The following is an 18,017-nucleotide window of genomic DNA, read 5'->3' as shown; positions in this document are numbered from 1 at the left end:
GGAGGGATGTTAAAAACCTGGTTGTCCTCTGAATGTGGCCAGAATCACCATGTGGTCCAAGTTACCACTAGTTCTGTGTTTTATATACAGTACAAAGTGCCCTACCCTTCGCCTCTGAAGTGCACTGTTGCTAAGTACTTTTTCTTCCTTATGGCTTTACTTCATCTCTTCCTGACCCAACGATCCTAGACACATTTGGGAAAGGAACAGACACTCGCGCTTCTGGACTGTGTCGGCACAATAAATGAATGTTTTACAATTTAACAGTGTGCATTCCCGAGAAGGAAAAGCAGAAGGGATGGTAAGAGGGATGAGGACCAGAATCAGAGTCATAGAAACAACTTACAGCTCTTTGTACTGAACCCCAGGCATCCCGTGCTGGGTACATTGCCTGGATAAGCTGTTAATCCTCACAACCCTAAATGCCGGTCATTGCCTTAACAGAGGAGAAAACATTGTCAGGGAGGAGTAGCTTGGCAGGTCCCCTAGCTAGTACCGGGCAGAGCCAGGATACCGCCCTAAATCTGACTCTTGCAGCCCTTAGGAGATCAAGGAAAGAGAAACAAGAAAGAAGCATTTTTAAATTTTTAAGGGCAAGCACAAGACGTGGAGAGGAAAGGAAAGGAGCGCACATGCACACGATGCAGAAACAAAAAGTGAGGGCAAAAGCCGAGGAAAGGGAAATGCTGGGGACGTAAACCGAAAAAAAAAACTAACAAACTCCTTGCTAGCTCCTCGAGGACGGGAGACCCAGAACGCCTGTTCAGGTACGAATGTCTAGGAAAGTTAGGAGAGGGCTTCTATGCGAGGCCCCGCCCCTAAGCCGTCCGGGGGCTGCTCCGCCCTGGAGGGGGAGGCGGGACTTCCTCCCTCTAGGGCGACTGATTCCGGCGGAATCGGGAAACTGTGCGGGGGGGAAGGGGCGGGGCCAAACCAGCGCCGCCAATCCAGTCGAGTGCTCAGTCTTTGCGGGGCACTCGTGGGGTAACTTGCTCTTGGGAGCCAGCACTATGGCGTCCGGCTGCAAGATTGGCCCGTCCATTCTCAACAGCGACCTGGCCAATTTGGGAGCTGAGTGCCTCCGGATGCTGGACTCTGGGGCCGATTATCTGCACCTGGATGTAATGGACGGGTAACTCTGAGGGGCTCGGGTCAGGGCTGCCACGCAGGACGGGTTCGGTGCACCTTATTGCCTGTTGGGTGCACGGCGTCCCTGTACCGCGGAGCGCCTCACTCTGAGCGCGGTACTGAGAAGGGGACTCAGGTGGGAGCTGCGGGGGCCTGCCTGGAGTGGACCAGAGGCGGCATCCCGGCCTGTGACCGCGTCCCAACCTCAACCTCCTCCCCTCCCCCCCACGAAACGTGTGGTCTTTTAGCACGTAGGACCCGGAAGCAACCTTCAACCTCAAGGACTCGTCTTTTTCAGTTAGAGAAACTGAGGCCCAAGGGGATAGGCATGACTTGCCCAAGCTCATATAGCTAGTAAGTGGCCAAGCTGGGGAGACAGACTTGTGTAACAATGAAGAGCTTGGCCTCCCGAGTGAGAGTGCCCGAGTTTTGCCACTTGTTGTCTGTGGGACAAGCCACTTAATCTCATTGAGCTTCAGTTTCATTATGTGAAAAATAGGAGTAATAATTACTGCCTAGGCATCTTTGAAAGATAAAATGAACTAGTACACGTGAAGTATACAGTGCTTGGCATGTATAGATTCTCTGTAATCATTAGCTGTTGTATCATTGTTCGAATTTTGCTTTTCTTAATGTATTTCCTCTTCAGGCACCATGCTCTTCAGAGAGGTGTTTTTTGTAAGTAATTTTTAAGCACTGTAGTTATAGCACATAATATCGTTTGGAGTCAGATTATAATAGTTAATTAAGTTGGCTATAAAATGAGGAAACAAGTGTAGAATAAACAGTTAATACTCTCTCAAGATTACACAACATTGTGACAGAGTTGCAGTTTGGATCTTCTGGGTCTTGCCAAGAGTTCTCTGAGCCTGGCTGATAACTGGCTATAAAATCATAACAGCCATTACTTGGGGTCTGGATAGAAAAATTTATATTGTATTATATAGGTAAAGTTTCCATGTTCTCTCATGCTGGCTTGCAAATTTGTGTTATTTACAAGAGATGATTAGTAACTCCTGTTATAGGAGTTTTGTCTTTGTTCTGTCTCTCTTTTGCATTCCACTCATTTACCAGTATACCCAATTGATACTGGCAAAATCTTTACTTAGGGTCCTAAGAAGTTAAGGCTAAGTGTGTAAGAAGATTAGTATATATTCTCACAAAAGCTTGCTGTCACATCTAATTCTACTTAAATACTTTAAATGACACATTTGCTTGAAAGCCCTGAACTTTCACAGGTAGTATTACCAAGTGGAGTGTGTGCCTCAGAGAAGGGTAGCTCTGTGTTTGTGTTTGAGGTACCTAGGTGTCTCAGGCTAGAGCAGGCTACATGTATATGATGTAGTCTGTTTGATGCAGGAAGCAGTTTGGTTTCAAGGAAGTCTTGTGCCATGTTTGAGTAATTGAATGAATGGAGAAAATAATTTGTTTTAGTTAACCAGTCGGGAATATTAATGATAGCAATATGTATGAGCATTTAACTTTTCTGATGCTTTTTGTGAATTAACTCATCAGCCTTATGAGGTTGTTGCTTTTACTAGCACCGGCAGTGACGGTGAAGAATCGAACACAAAGTGGTAGGTCACCTGCCTGTGGTCTCGTGGCTAGGAGAAGTTGCTGGGGAGCCAGGATTAGAAGCATACAACAGCTTGTGTTGTCTCAGAAATTAAGTGTCTTCTGCGGTTACTGGGCTAACAGTGATTAGACATTCTCTGTCCTCAAAGAGTAGCTAATAGTTGAGACACTTATTTTTGTATTTATTTCATATTTTTCCTGCTACACTGTAGTCCCCCTGAAAGCAGGGTCTGTCCCTTTAGGTCACCTCTGTTTTCTCTGCTGGTGAATCATCATGACAGGCTTAGTTGTAATTGGTTGAATGAGTGAATGGCTGTATCATAGTGGAGGGATCTGTAAGGAATCACTTTTGCACTCTCCCAGCCCTGTGGCAGACCCTGAGCTTATTAAAGTAAAAATACTAATTTTTTTATTGATGCCTTTCTCCCTTTGTCAAGAAACATCTTCGTTTGAAAAAACTAAATTGTCTATGTACCATTTTAAAACCCTTTCTCTTTTAAACTTTTAGAAGTTTCTGAGCTAAGAGCTATTTGTATTCCTCTTTTACAAAGGAGGAAAACGGTTTAGAGAGGTTCAGCCCCTCCCTTTGTGGCTGTCTCACCAGGAGAGGTGAGCCCGGCTGAGCCACGGCGGGTCCCAGGCCGGGGCTGTGAGAGCGGGGTGGTGGTCTCCCTTTCCCAAGGGCGCCAGCTGCACCTTAGCTTCCCTCCAGGTGCTGAGTCTGCCCTTTCCTTTTTCCTGGCTCCTTTCAAAAATCGCTTCCAACGTTACTCTCAGTTTGGATCTGCTTGCAACCTCCGTCTCCCACTGAGGTCCTCAGTGTCCCTCCCTGTTAACACGGAATGTGTTCATCTTGAAAGTCATGCGTGAAGTTTGTCAATATTATGGAGCTGGGGCACCAGTGTTGTTGGCTGTTTGAAATAAAGGATAAGTGGAATCTCTGGAAGAGAAAATTGGAAAGCATCTACATGCATTGTGACAGGACACTTATCTGATGTGTTGGTCCTGACTGTGGGAACAGAGCAAATAAGCAATTTCTGAATTAAAATTAGGATTTAAAATTGGGAAACTTGACAGTAGTATTAGGTTTCTAGCTTTTGAAAACGTCTAGAGATTTGCCATTTCTGGGCCCCCAGTCTCCCGAGGCCACAATTGGATGCAGCTGAATAACAGCCCCGGTTCTCCTGACCCGCCCGGTTTTGCTCCTCCCTGTTAACTGCCACCCCCTGTAGGCATATGAGTTTGTAGTTCTTGATTCACAGGAATTGTTCTGTGGTTACATCGTAGCTACATTTTTATATCAGCCTTAATTCTCCTTTTGCATCTTTGCTTTGTTGGGAAAATTGAAGGTTGGGATATGTCCAAATTAGATTGTTTAACACTTAAACAAAGCTCAGGGTTCATGATGGAACATGATGAAATAATTATATCTCTGTATTATTAACAATTATAGTTTAATCTCAGTTAGTCCTCTGGAAAAAGGGATCCTTGTTCTTTTATTGCATTTTGTTTTTTGCAGACGTTCAGAAAAGTACCTTCAAAGAAAAAAAAGCATTATAATAATGGAGCAGTCTTCCTTGATGAAATTTCTCCTCATTAGAGTGAATGAATTAGTGTTTTCCAAGCTGAACTGATGAGAACTCTGTGGACACCTGTTAAGAATTCAGATTCCCGGGCCCCCGTTGGCATCAACAGGCTCGGAGAAACGGTTTTGTGGCAAGAGCTCCCCTGGGCACCGCTGTCAGGCAGACATGGGACACCCTGACCCCATGCTTGGATGTGTTGCCTCTCTTTGCTGTTGCTTCACCAGAGTCTTTGGTTTCTTCTGAGGATATTGATGTGTTTTGTTCGTGCAGGATACTTGGTCTACCTAGTGCATGGAATTGCTCTTCAGTAGGACAGTGATCGTACAGACGTGCCTGAGAATTACTGCAGGTGTGGATCCAGACCACTGCGGGAAAGGAGTCAAATGAATTTTTGGTTTCCCAGAGAATATAAAAGTTATGTTTACACTATACTGTAGTCTATTAAGTGTGCAGTAGCATCATGTCCAAAAAAAATGTACATACCTTAATTAAAAAATACTTCATTGCTAAAAAATGCTAACTACCACCTGAGCTTTCAGCAAGTCATTCATAATAACCTTTTGCTGGTGGAGGGTCTTGCCTGGATATTGACAGCTGCTGGCTGCTCAGGGTGGTGCTGCTGAAGGTTGGGGTGGCTGTGGCAATGTCCTAAAATAAGACAACAATGACATTTGCCATGTCAATTGACTCTTCTTTCATGAACAGTTTCTTGGTACCGTGCAATGCTGTTTGATAGCATTTTGCTCACAGTAGAACTGATTTCAAAATTGGAGTCCGTCTTCTCAAACCCTGCTGCTTCTTCATTAGTTAAGTTTACATTGTGCTCTAAATCCTAAATTGTCCTTTCCACAGTCTTCACATCATCTTCACCCGCAGTAGATTCCATCTCAGGAAACCACTTTCTTTGCTCATCCGTAAGAGGCAACTCCTCATGCATTAAAGTTTTACCGTGAGATTATAGCAATTCAGTCACATCTACAGGCTCCACTTCTAATTCTAGTTCTCTTGCTCTTCCCACCACATCTGCAGTTACTTCCTCCACTGAAGTCTTGAATCCCTCAGTCATCCACAAGGGTTGGAATCAGCTCCTTCCAAACTCCTGTGAATGATGGTATTTTGACCTCTTCCCTGAAGCACAAGTGCTCTTAATGGCATCTAGAATGACGATTCCTTTCCAGAAGGTTTTTCTTTGCCCAGCTCCGTCAGAGGACTCACATGCGTAGCCTTACAAAATGTGTTTCTCACATAATAGGACCTGAAGTCAGAATTACTCCTCGGTCCATGGGCTGCAGAATGAATGTTGTGTTTGCAGGCATGAAAACAGCATTAGTCTTGTTGCGCCTCTCCGTCAGAGCTCCTGAGGGACCAGGCGTGTTCTCCATCGCAGAGCATTTGGAAAGGAATCCTTTTTTTCTGAGCAGTAGGTCTCGACAGTGGGCTTAAAATACTCAGTAAATCATGCTGTAAACAGATGTACTGTCATCCAGGCTTTGCTGTTCCCTTAGAGAGCACAGGCCGAGTAGACTTAGCATGATTCTTAAGGGCCCAAGGATTTTCAGAACGGTAAATGAACACTGGTTTCACTTAATGTCACTGGCTGCATTAGCCGAGTCAGCCTGCACTTTAAAGCTTTGAAGCCAGGCATTGTTTCTCCCTTCCTAGATATGAAAATCCTAGATAGCATCTTTCAGTCGAAGGCTGCTTTGTCTACACTGAAATTCTGTTGTTTAGTGCAGCTGCCTTCATTAATGATCTTAGCTGGGTCTTCCGGGTAACTTGCTGCAGCTTCTCCATCCGCACTTGCTGCTTCACTTTGTACTCTTATTTATGGAGGTGGCTTCTTTCCTTAAACCTCATGAACCAACCTCTGCCAGCTTCCAACTTTTCTGCAGCTTCCTTACCTCTCTGAGCCTTCATGGAATTGAAGAGAGTTAGGGCCTTGCTCTGGCTTAGGTTGTGGCTTAAGGGAATGTTGTGTCTGGTTTGGTCTTCTGTCCAAAGCACTAGAACCTCCTCCATAGCAGCAATGAAGCTGTTTTGTTTTCTCACATGTGGGTTCACCGGAGTGGCCCTTTTAATTCTGTCAAGAACTTCTCCTTTGCATTCACAGCTTGGCTAACTGTTTGATGCCAGAGGCGAAGCTTTGGCCTGTCTCAGCTTTCAACATGCCTTCCTCACTGAGCTTAATCATTTCTAGCTTTTGATTTAAAATGAGAGATCTGGGACTCTTCCTTCCTTGAACACTTAGAAGCCATTTTAGGGTTATTAATTGGCTGAATTGCAATATTGTATCTCTGGGACAAGGGAGTCCCGAGGAGGAGGGAGGTTGGGGATGCCTGTTGGTGGAGTAGTCAGAACACATATTTACTGATTAAGTCATTGTCTTCCGTTTTCAGGGTCTGTGGCACCTTTAAATGTTTATAATAGTAACATCAACATTCAGTGGTCACAGACCACCGTGAGAAACATAATAATAATAGAAACATCTGAAGTATTTGAGAATTTCCAAAATGTGATACAGAGTCATGAACTGTAAAATTATCTAAAAAAAACTGGTGGCAGTGGTTTGAAAAAAGTTGCCACCAACCTTCAGTTTATAAACTGTGAAGTATCTGGGAAGTGCAGTAAAGTGAAGTGAAATAAAAGGAGGGGCACCTGTTATGTTTTGAGGGTCAGGAGTTTATATGATACTTCTGTTTGAAGTAAAATGTATTTGTTTTATTCTTTTATTTTCTCAAGATGTGGTTATTATGTTTATTTTCATGATAAATGAAACCTAAGGGCAAGACAACGAAAGTTCTTCCAAGGCTAGGCAGCAAATTAAAAGAACTGTGGATGAAATCCAGATCTCTCAATTGCAGTTGTGTAATTAATAGGCCTTAGTAGGTGATCCTCACTTATCTGATTATCTGATCCTCGCTTCCAAGTTCTAAATAAACCTGATAAGCTGCTTATCCGTAACCCTGGCAGTCACTGCTTTTCAGCTAATGGTAGACTGATTTGCTAAATGTTAGAAACCTAACTTCCAAGGACCAAAATGTTTGTGAGTGAAACTATCTATACTTGTCCACCTTGACCTGAAACCTGACCTAACAAGTCTCTCCTCCTCCCCGGGGCTGTTGTTAATTGTCATTGGAAGGGCAGGTGAGCTAGTAGTTAAGATCCTGGACTTTGGAACCAGATTGCCTGCATCTAACACCTGTGTACGGGGACTGAGTGGGTATGTGACCTTGGGCCGCATCCTCATCTGTAAAATACAGGTGATAGGAGTACCTGCCTCACAGAGGAGTTGTGAGGTTTTAATGAGTTAATATAGGGAAAGTGTTTCACGTGGTGCCTGGCCCATATAAGTTTCAATTTTTTATTAATGCTCATTCTAAGCTTAAGATTGATTAACCACCAATTAGTCTCCTTCTCCAACTCCCCACATTGAATCAGTTAATATCTGGTCATTTTTTACCTGTCCCTGTTTCCGTTCTTATGTTCCTTACCATTTGCCAATAGCTCTTACCTCCCTTCTTCCAATTTATGCCTAATGGACCTTTAACTTTATTATTTGCATCTTATGTTATGTTTCTTGCTTTAGCTTCATATTTACAACAGGATCAAGTCCAGATGCTAACCCCAGGATTTGATAACCTTAATGTGACACGTTCTGCCTCCTGCGTTTTTCATACTAGCTAAACTGGTCAACTCCGTCTTCCCTCTTCTTTGGAGATAAACTTGCTTGTTTCTGCCTATGCTTCATTTTCTTCCTTAGCCTCATTTCTTTTCCATCTTTACAAATTCCGCAAATCTCATGGTCTTCCCTGCTTTTAAAGCTGTGCTATTGACCCTGGAACTGTTTTATCCCATGTTGCCAACTTGTTACTGTTAAGCTTTCTTTGGAGCACTCGGATAGGGTAATACCTACTACTTTAACAATAAAGCCCAGATTTCAGTGGCTTAACATTATAAAGTTTATTTCTAATTCACATAGCAGTTCAATATTTATGTCCATCCATGCAGAAATCCAGGGACGTAATCTTCCTGTGGCTCTGCCATTCTCCAGTAGGATTTAAGAACTTCTTTATTGGTAGAAGGGTAAAGTGAGAGCAGAAAAGGAATACTACTTAACCTCATGGGCTCTGCAGTGACACACATCCCTTAAACTCACTCCATTGGTGAGAACCAGTCCCCTGGATCATCTGGATGTGGAGGGAGTTGGGAAATAGCAGTAGGCTCATGACTTCCTGTTGAGTCAGAATTAGACTGAGATTGGCAACGAGATTGTTAGCTCTTCTGGGATAAGAAGGAACTCTCACATGTTTATAAAATACAGTGCTCTGAAGCACCCAGCAAGTGACTGAATTTAGGAGGTTTTGTTACGTATTGAAATGAGTTAGTGATGAAATGAAAAGACTAACTAGAGTAGGATAATGATGAAGCACTTTGGGTCAGCTCTCAGGAGGAGTTAATTTGCATCCTGCTGTCCCCACAAATTACTAACTAGGTGACTAAAGGAAGTTATTTATCCTTTGTTCTTCAAATGGGGATGATAATACACTTTTTAAGGCTGTTGTGAAGATGATATTCCTGGCATGTTGTAAACTTTGAGTGAATGGTGGTTATTAATATACACAGCAAGTTTTTTTATTGACGATCTTGAAGAAAGTTTAAATAAACTGCCATTTAGTGTCTTGTGAAGTAGAAGTAGCCACAGGCAGGATTTGAGAGACCCATATCAGAATCCAAAACTTCTAACTAGTGTATGACTTGGGCAAGTCATATAACTTCTGGGGTTTTGATTTTGTCATCTTTCCATTTCTTGTCAGGTATTATGGATTATAGAGATGAATCATGTGACGTTATTATGATTTACAGAAATAACGAGATACTGCTCTGAAAACTGAAATTATCCAGATATCTTTGGCTAATAACTGATGATGTTAGATACTAAGTTGAAAAATACGGCAGTCGCAGACAATCCCCCTACCCCCAGTCAAATACATATTGAGGAAAATAACAGAAACTGAGTTGAAAACATTTTCAGAGTAAGATTTTGTTTGTCTTGTAGGCATTTTGTCCCCAACATCACCTTTGGTCACCCTGTGGTAGAGAGCCTTCGAAAGCAGCTAGGCCAGGACCCCTTCTTTGGTAAGTGGTGCCGTGCCAGCCGAAGCTGGACATACTGCTCAAGTAAAGGAAAAGTAGGTGGTTGAGTTTTCAACCTCCGATTTCCTCTTGACCCCTTTGTCCCTCTCTGTGCTGGGCGTCCTGGGCTGCCTGAAAAGAAGCCCCACTCTTCCCTGCCTCTCGGCCACTTGGGCTGATCTCCTTGCCTAGAAAGCTTTTCACGTGGGTAACTCTGCCTCATCTTTTGGCCCTGAGTCATTTGTCATTTCCTCAGAGGCCTTTTCTCCTCTCCTAAGTCAACTTTTTTCTGGTTATCATTTCACCTTCTGAATTTTCTTTCTTCAAACTTCCTTTAGTCTGAGGTTACTTCTATCAGACTGTAAACTCCTAGAGAGTAGGATTTCATCCACTTTGTTTACTATAGTTTCTAGAGACAAATAGACACAAGATCAGGGTTTAATATAAATTATTAAATGAGTTTATGGATTAATTGATATATGATCTAGAAGGAAAGCCAGTTATTTCATGAGTATTGGAGCTTTTTACGAGTGGGTTCTGTATATGCTCCATTACAGTGTCATAGGAAATTGTGAATTAAGATGTTTAAGACCACATGGTGACCTGAAAGTTACTTCTCAGCCGTGGTGGTGGTGGGGCACTTCTAAACCACGTTAGTGATGCCTCACCTACCAAATCTCTCAAACAGAAGAAATTTAATGAGTTTTTATAAATATGTTTTTATGTAACTCTGGAATTGCAGTAAACTTAAATATCTTTCGTTGGCATACTGTTGACCAGTTTTATAAAGGACTCTAGCTGTGCTGTTCAACATGGTAGCCACTAGCCACATGTGACTTTTTACATTTAAATTAGTTAAGATTAAATAAAATTAAAAATTAAGTTTCTCGGTGGCATTAACCATGTTGTGAGTGTTCAGTAGCCACATGTGGTTGTGGACTGCTGTATTGGCCATGCCCCGTTGCCATCATCATAGAAAGTTCTGTTGGACAGAGCCTCTCCATAGGATCTATCCACTGAGTACACCAGGCAAAATGCATAGCACTGTCTGATGTGGCATGAGGGAAACAGTGTTCACCAACATGTTCACCATTTTGAAATGTCCAAATATGGAATATAATCCTCTGATTATCTAAAAATTTTTTTAACATGTTGGAAAATGAATTCTGCAAGATAAATTTGTTCCTAAGACTCAGAGGTGGATGAAATAAATAGCATTGTTTGTCGCCACTGTATGGTGGCTACAGAATCTAATTTTGGCTTTGTGTGGATTTTTCCCCCCTTTTCCTCCCTTTTATTTGGACTCCTGTTGTCACACCCCATTGCTCTTCATTTCTCCTGCTGTCATTGCTTCTCCTCTTGCCATGCACAGTCTTTTTCTTCCTGTTTGTAGTTTGTTGTTTGCTGATAAACTTGCTAATTAGTCTATCTATTTAGAAGTGGGTCTAAATGAATGGACTCCATTTGCTTTGATGTTTGGAATTTTTTACCTTTTGTTTTTTATATTAACTTTTTTTGTTTAATTCTTGGATCTTGGTTGTTGGATAATTAATACTGGAATATATTCTAGGAACTAAATCACAAGGTGTATGTATAACAGCTGAAGTTTTCTTAACTGTTATTCTCAGTATTGAGTAGAAATGACCCACCTCAATCAGTGGTCTTCAGGTATGGTGTGAGGACCCACATGAATCCTTTCATGTGGTCCATGCGATCAAACTATTTTCATAAAACAATATTTGCCATTATTTGTATTGATGATGCAAAAGCAGTGGTGAGTTAGTCTGCCTGTGCCTTGGCCTGAGTCAGGCAGCAGTGCTGAGAAATACAAGTAGTCATTATATTCTTCATCACCATGCTTTCATAGTAAGCTTGATGAAGCTGTGCAAGTTATTAATTACAGTAATTCTGATCCTGAGTGCATGTCTTTTTAATGTTTTGTGTGACCAAGTGGAAAAATACATGCAAAGCGCTTTGGCCATGTACTGGAGGGTGATGGTTTTCTCCATGAAAACCACTTGGGCCGTTGTTTGAGTTGTAGACTGGACTGACTGTGTCTACAAGAACACCATTTTCATTTGAATGAAAAACTGGCAGATGAACTGTGGCTGTCAGACTTGGGGATTTACTGACATTTTCTTTAAAAGTAATTAGCCTGTTGCTTAAAGGAAAATACTTATTTTAACTAAAATATTAGTAGTTTTTATTGCCACTGATAAAGTTAGAGCTTGCAAAGTGAAAATTAGGATTTTGGAAAACTGTGGCTGTGACATGACAGCTTCCTAGTAATTACAGCTTTTCTGATAAGGTCTGTAGTGATATTAATAAATGTAATTTTTTATTGTACATAAAGAAATGTGTCACTGTTTAGAAGATCTGAGTAATTCAGTGAACCAGTACTTAAAGATGCATTCAGAGTGTGTGAAGGTAGACCAATGGGTTTTTGTGTAACAAAGTTCAAGAAGCTCACTCGTAGGGTTGCAGATAAACATTGCAACTAACCTATATAATACCACAATACAGCTAACTTTTATAAAAGTGCCATATGTCTAGTTTTGGTGTAGAAATAGAATAATGTCCACTTGTCTGGAAAGGTTTTTAATGTATTCGTGTATTTTCTGTGCACCTCTCCTTTTCACATAAAACATTGCAATGAATTGAATGTAGAGCAGATGTGAGAATACAGAGATCTTCTGTTAAACCAGGCATTAGTGATTTGCAAAATGTAAAATAATGCCACTCCTACATTAACATGTAACAGATTTATTTTTTTTAATGAATCAATAAGTAGACATTTAAAATTTCCTTAGTTTTAATGATCTAATGCATTAAACATTGATAAATGTAACCCGCATCAAAAATGATTTTTGGGGCTATTCAACAATTTTAAGTGTAAAGGGAGCCTAATGACGTAACGTGTACGAACTGCTTATCGTGTTGGTGTGTTAACTGCAGGCAGATTCATGAGCCACTGACCTCGGACAAAGGAGATTCTCCAGTGCGGGTTGCTTGTGGTTGCTGTGTGCTAGAGATTGAATGACATAGCAGTCTGGTAATTTAAGGAATGAGTAAGCTAGATATTTTAAGCCAGACTGAATTTTCCTTGTTTATAATACAAAGAAATAAGAAACACCAAATGGAGTCTCTCTTAAAAATGATGTTTTACCTATTAAGATAGGTTCTATTTTTGTTATTTTTGTTAGTTTGGAAGTATAAACCTTAGTCTTGGCTTCATTTGTCAAGCAATATACTCTCCTGCCATTTTTCAAAGTTTTACTGCATTTTATAATGTTAGTTGAGTTCAGGAATACTAGACTTCTTTGGTCTATAGCTCAGCTGCATCAGAAATGTGCTTCCTCTAGCAAAAATAAAAACCTTGAAACTTGTCATTACCTTCTTTCTAGCTCAGGAATATTTACTGTTACCTTCTTCAGTGTTATTTCTTGATTTTGCCTCTTTTAAACTGCCGTCTCCTTCCCATTAAATACTGTTAATATTTTAAGTCAGGGTCTTAAAGAAGGCCATGCGCATTTCCCCAAATACATTTATGTGATTTCAAGCTTTAGAATTAGGGTGGATATCAGGCTCCATCCAGTTAACGTGTCCTTCGCCTGAATGCATTCCTCCTCCTGCAGTTCCCTGCCTCTCAGTTAACAGCAGTTCTGTTCTCGTTACTCAGACGTGAAGCCTTGCACCATCCTGACTCTCCACTCACCCTGCACATCTGCCCCCCAGGCTCTGCCTTCAGAACGTACTCAGAATCCCCCCATTTCTCTCCAGCTTCAGTTGCTGCCATCGTCAGTTCTCACCTGGGTTTCTGCCCGTGGCCTTGTGAATTAAACCACTTCTCCACTCCAAGTCCTGCAGTGTTGTCCCCAGCTCATTTGGATTAAACCCAATGCCCTGCGGAGCTCTGAACTGTCTCTCCTCACCCTGTGCCCCTCTGATCCTATCTACACTCCCTACTGCCCACCTCAGTGCCAGCCACACTAGTGTACTCATTTTCTTTATGGTTTGTCTCCCCCACAAAAACTGTCATCCCCATGACAGCAGAGATTTCTGTCTCTGATTTTTGCTGTATCTCTAGGGGCTAGAATAGTTAATGATACAGTAAAATTGTTCAACAAAGTATTGATGGAGAGAATCACTTATTTAGGTTTCTTATTTTATAAATTATGAAGCAAGTCCACACAGGTGATAGGACTTTTTAAAGTTTTATCAAGTGGCATTTCCTAAGCCTGGAACCTCGATTTCCTAATTTCTACTCACTTTTCACATACAGCACTGTATGCTTTTTGTGGAAAAATGTTTTGTTTGTAAATGAGTTTAACCAAATCCTTTTCTTGTGGTTCAAAGGAGCCTGACTATACAGAATAACTATTTAATAATTATTTTGATGTCAGAAGAGTGTATATCCGAAGTAGCAAAAAAATACAGGCTTGCTTCAATAATATGAGCCAGGTTTTTCTTTTCAGTAACATTTAGGAGATGTGTCTTTTCTTTCTAGACATGCACATGATGGTGTCCAGGCCAGAGCAGTGGGTAAAGCCAATGGCTGTAGCAGGAGCCAATCAATACACCTTCCATCTCGAGGCTACCGAGAACCCAGGGGCTTTGATTAAGGACATTCGGGAGAATGGGATGAAGGTGAGAGGTCAGCAGTGACAGTATGTTTTACACTATTCACTCTCAGAGTTCAGGAGATTTGGTGGAAGATAGGAAGAGAAGACCGGACTTAGGCAGCTGCTCTTCAGCTGAAAGCCAGAATTTAAGTATAACTTTTTGTCAGACAAGATTTATATATTCCATAACATTTTCTGGAAATTACTGCCTTTTAGAAACATTGTATTTGATAGCCTTGTTGCTTTTTTTTTTTTTTAATTATAGTCTGAACAATTTATGCATTCCATTTACATATGTATCTATTCTTTAAGAATAGATGTTTCTACTGAGCCTGATACACCGCAATAAATAATGTAGTATGGATATAATTGTTAAATGTGATACAGCAAATTTGTTTGTTACAGGTTGGCCTTGCCATCAAACCGGGAACTACAGTTGAGTATTTGGCACCATGGGCCAATCAGATAGATATGGCCTTGGTTATGACAGTGGAACCTGGGTTTGGAGGGCAGAAATTCATGGAAGATATGATGCCAAAGGTAAAAGAAATGTTTGATTTTGGGGTGAGCTTTCTTTGTATGGGTTCATTCAGTAAGCATGTATTGAGCCATTTGTATATTTAGACATGTCCTGTTCTGAAGGCAGTGTCAATGGCAATGCCTCAGATCAGTTTAAGACAGCATGATAAATGCTGTAAGGGACTTAGATTTGAACATCAGAACAGATGTAACATCTTGATCTTGAAATTTTCTTTCAAAATCGTTATCTCTGTAACCTTTAGATTCTTGGACGTCTTCATTGAAAATAAAGGTTTCCATAAAGTATAAATTCTGTAAAGCTATTTGCCAAACAGAGGAAAGCTTGCTTTTTTAAAACTTGTTTCAGTATTTTAAAAAGGAAGTTTTCTCCAGTCATAATTTATATTGGTATAAATGTTATGCCAATTATTATATAATTTGTATTGGTGAGACATCTGGAGTCCTATTTTAGTGGCTGATACTGGCTATTGGTTTTTCTGTTTATTTGGTTGTTTCCCCCCTCCCCACCACCACACAGCCACTTCAGGAGTCACTTATTTCCTCATATATGTATATCTAGGTTCACTGGTTGAGGACCCAGTTCCCGTCTTTGGACATAGAGGTCGATGGTGGAGTAGGCCCTGACACTATCCATAAATGTGCAGAGGTGAGACTGCTCCTCGGCTGTGGCCTAGACCAATTTCCTATCAGATGTAATGTCCAGGACATTGTTTTGTGGTCCAAAGAGATTTTGCCGACATTTCCTTAATTGCCTTTTTTTCTTGGAAAATTATTTTTTGTTCAAATGTAGAAGTAGGAAAGTAAAGAGCAATAAGTGAAGATTCTGAAGTCATATAATTATTAGCTTGTAGGTCCCAATTATCTCAGTAATGCTGAAGAAAGTTCTGTTTTGAAAAAGAGTGTGCTGAATCACAGCCTTTGGAGGATCATTAAGTTCCAGGGCTTTGGAGTGACCTTTTTTTCCCCAAAATAGAGAAAGAAAACATACCTGCTTGTAGAGGGAAGAAATTGTTATTCTGTAGAACTTAGATGTATTTGTTACAATCTGTCCCTTGAGAGAACTGACTAGAGACATCCATGATAAAAATCTAGATCTTTTCTCTGAGTGCCTCTGGCCCTCTATGTAGAGGTGGGTGCCAAGTGGCTGGCCAAGCTGAGTTCAGATCCTGAGTTTCTTGAGAGGATGCCAGCCCTTCCCACTGCCAGTGACTAAAGTTTCTGTGGCCAGCTTTTATTAAGCGACATGGTCTAATCTGCACTTCCACTGTTTTGTGTAAATGGCACACTTTTCTGCTTGATACTTAACAACAGCGTAGGCTATGAGATATTTATGGAAGAAAAGCTGAGCAAATGAGTAGTGAGCATATGTCCTTTGACTCCCTTGTGGAATTCTTTTTCCTGAACCGTGGTTTGCCATTACTTTATTCCTGCTTACATTTGGAGACATGTTAACTTGTAACCCTATAAAAATACTCTTTTTCCTGTTTTTATGAGGAATGTTATTAGAGATGCAGTGTGCTGTATCTTAGAACGACTGTCTTGGTGAAGAAATTTTCCTAGCTTCAGTAGTTCTCCCAATAGATCCCGCTTTCTCCTGGCAGTGAGTCTCCTAATAGATTGGTTTCCCTGCTCTAGTGGAATTCTTGGATGCTCAGAACTAAATACAGACTCATCTTATTTGTTTTTCTCTTTGATTTCTTTGCTTCCACATTTAAAAACATCTTCAGTCTTGTTTAAGCCACTTCAGACCCATTCTGGAATGCAGTGAAGCATAAATAGACATTCTATTCCTTCTCGCATCAATATGAGAAATTATTTAATGTTGCCATATGTTATGGATAGTTTCACATTCTAGCAATAATTGTCCTCTCAGGCTATCTACTAATTCATATACATAAATTCAAAGAATAAGAGATAATTTGTTTTTTAATAGCTGTGAGTGCATTGGTATATATTGAAAAACCTTAATAGAATTGAAGATTAAAGGTTTTTAAACCTTAAGTAAATATTAGCAAAGATGCAGTGTAGCTTTTTTATAGGTGGTTATGAAAAAGTAAGACACATTTAAAAATTTCATGTCAAGCACCTTAAGGTCTTTCTTCACTGAACTAGATTTCTTAAGTCTATCCCTGTAAAAGTAGTTTTTGTACAGTTAAAAGTGCTCACAGTTCCAAGGGTAGAAACTGGCGTCCAGAATTCTCTTAGGCTGTTCTGCATCTTCTTCATGGCGTGACCTAAGTGTCCCCTTCTTCCAGGCAGGAGCCAACATGATTGTGTCTGGCAGTGCCATCATGAGGAGCGAAGACCCCAGATCTGTGATCAACCTGCTAAGAAACGTTTGCTCAGAAGCTGCTCAGAAACGTTCTCTTGATCGATGAAACCACAAGGAGTCCAGTGTTTCTGCTCAAGAAATGTCCTTTCACTGGAAAACAAGAATATTGACTACCAAATCATACCACAGTTGAGGCAGTGCTGCTTTTCTGAGCAGTTTTTCATTCTGTGACTAAAAATCTATTGTGCAGAACGTTCCAAGACGTTAGAAATTGGTGTGTACAACTAACTACATACTTATAGTTAAGGGATGTAAAGATTTGTGTGGTAAATACCGTTGTTACTGGGAGACTTGATTTTTATAAAGAGTAAAAATATGGCTGTATTAAGGTTATAAACAGAAATACGTCTTAATGCTTAAGAAAAGCATATTAGCTACTATGAAAAAAATGTTTCTGCATTTCTAAAAGGAATTTTCTGTTGTGCTTTGGCTGTTTTCTGAAAGAGAAAACCCTTGGGATTTTCCTGTTACATGTCATACTTGAGTTGCGTATATGTGTGATAATATGACTAGAATGGAACTTATAAAAGAAAATTCTGAGTTTGAATCTGGCTTGGATGGGATACCATATTCTTGCTTCTAAAACATCTGTTTCTTACTTTGTACCTTATAATCAATAACAAAAATCTATATAAACTGTATATGAAGCCCAGGTATTTTCAGGTGGTCTCTTAAAATGCAAGTGTAGATTTTATTCAAGGTGTTTTCTTAGCTTTGTTAGAGGGGTAGGTGATTCCCCTGCGTCTTAATCACACCCACCATTTCTGAGGCTGTGAAAGAACGTGCCAGCTGGGAGCAGAGGAGGGGAAAGCCTCTGTGTAGGTAGTAGTAGTACTGAACTGAATCGTGACTCTTCCTCTTTCCAACTGTTTGACTTACCAGATCAGATCAACCAACCTCTCTAAGCTATTAACTGGATTTATACATTGAATGTAATTATAATGGCCATGAAAGATTGTGTTGAAGATTCAAGAGATACTTTATGTATGTCAGGTTTCCATTACTATTCCAATAATTGTAGGGTAGTAGAACTGAGGATATTCATTACAAAATAGCTACCATTATATGAGTTTGTTTTGTAGATTATATTTTGTATAATCT

General features: G+C 40.6%; 1 protein-coding gene across 6 annotated transcripts; it reads left to right on the top strand.

Moving 5' to 3' along the window:
* The first annotated feature begins 942 nt into the window (after positions 1 to 942).
* Positions 943 to 17,569, top strand: RPE (ribulose-5-phosphate-3-epimerase). 6 transcript variants are annotated; one of them, XM_036926873.2, is made up of 6 exons: positions 944 to 1,132; positions 9,346 to 9,425; positions 13,930 to 14,069; positions 14,450 to 14,584; positions 15,144 to 15,230; positions 16,790 to 16,925. In XM_036926873.2, the coding sequence occupies exons 1-6, from the start codon at positions 1,011 to 1,013 to the stop codon at positions 16,820 to 16,822; spliced, it is 597 nt and encodes a 198-aa protein (XP_036782768.1). In that variant the 5' UTR covers positions 944 to 1,010; the 3' UTR covers positions 16,823 to 16,925. The 6 variants fall into 6 exon arrangements, with proteins under 6 accessions (XP_036782767.1, XP_036782768.1, XP_036782766.1 ...); XM_036926871.2 differs by having other exon boundaries at positions 948 to 1,132; positions 16,840 to 17,569; XM_036926874.2 differs by having other exon boundaries at positions 989 to 1,121; positions 16,840 to 17,569.
* The last annotated feature ends 448 nt before the right edge of the window (positions 17,570 to 18,017 follow it).

Source organism: Manis pentadactyla, chromosome 6, assembly GCF_030020395.1.
Source record: "Manis pentadactyla isolate mManPen7 chromosome 6, mManPen7.hap1, whole genome shotgun sequence".
NCBI classification, from domain to species: domain Eukaryota; kingdom Metazoa; phylum Chordata; class Mammalia; order Pholidota; family Manidae; genus Manis; species Manis pentadactyla.
The sequence above is the reverse complement of the archived record's forward strand: the minus strand, read 5'-3'. Positions and strand labels throughout refer to the sequence as shown.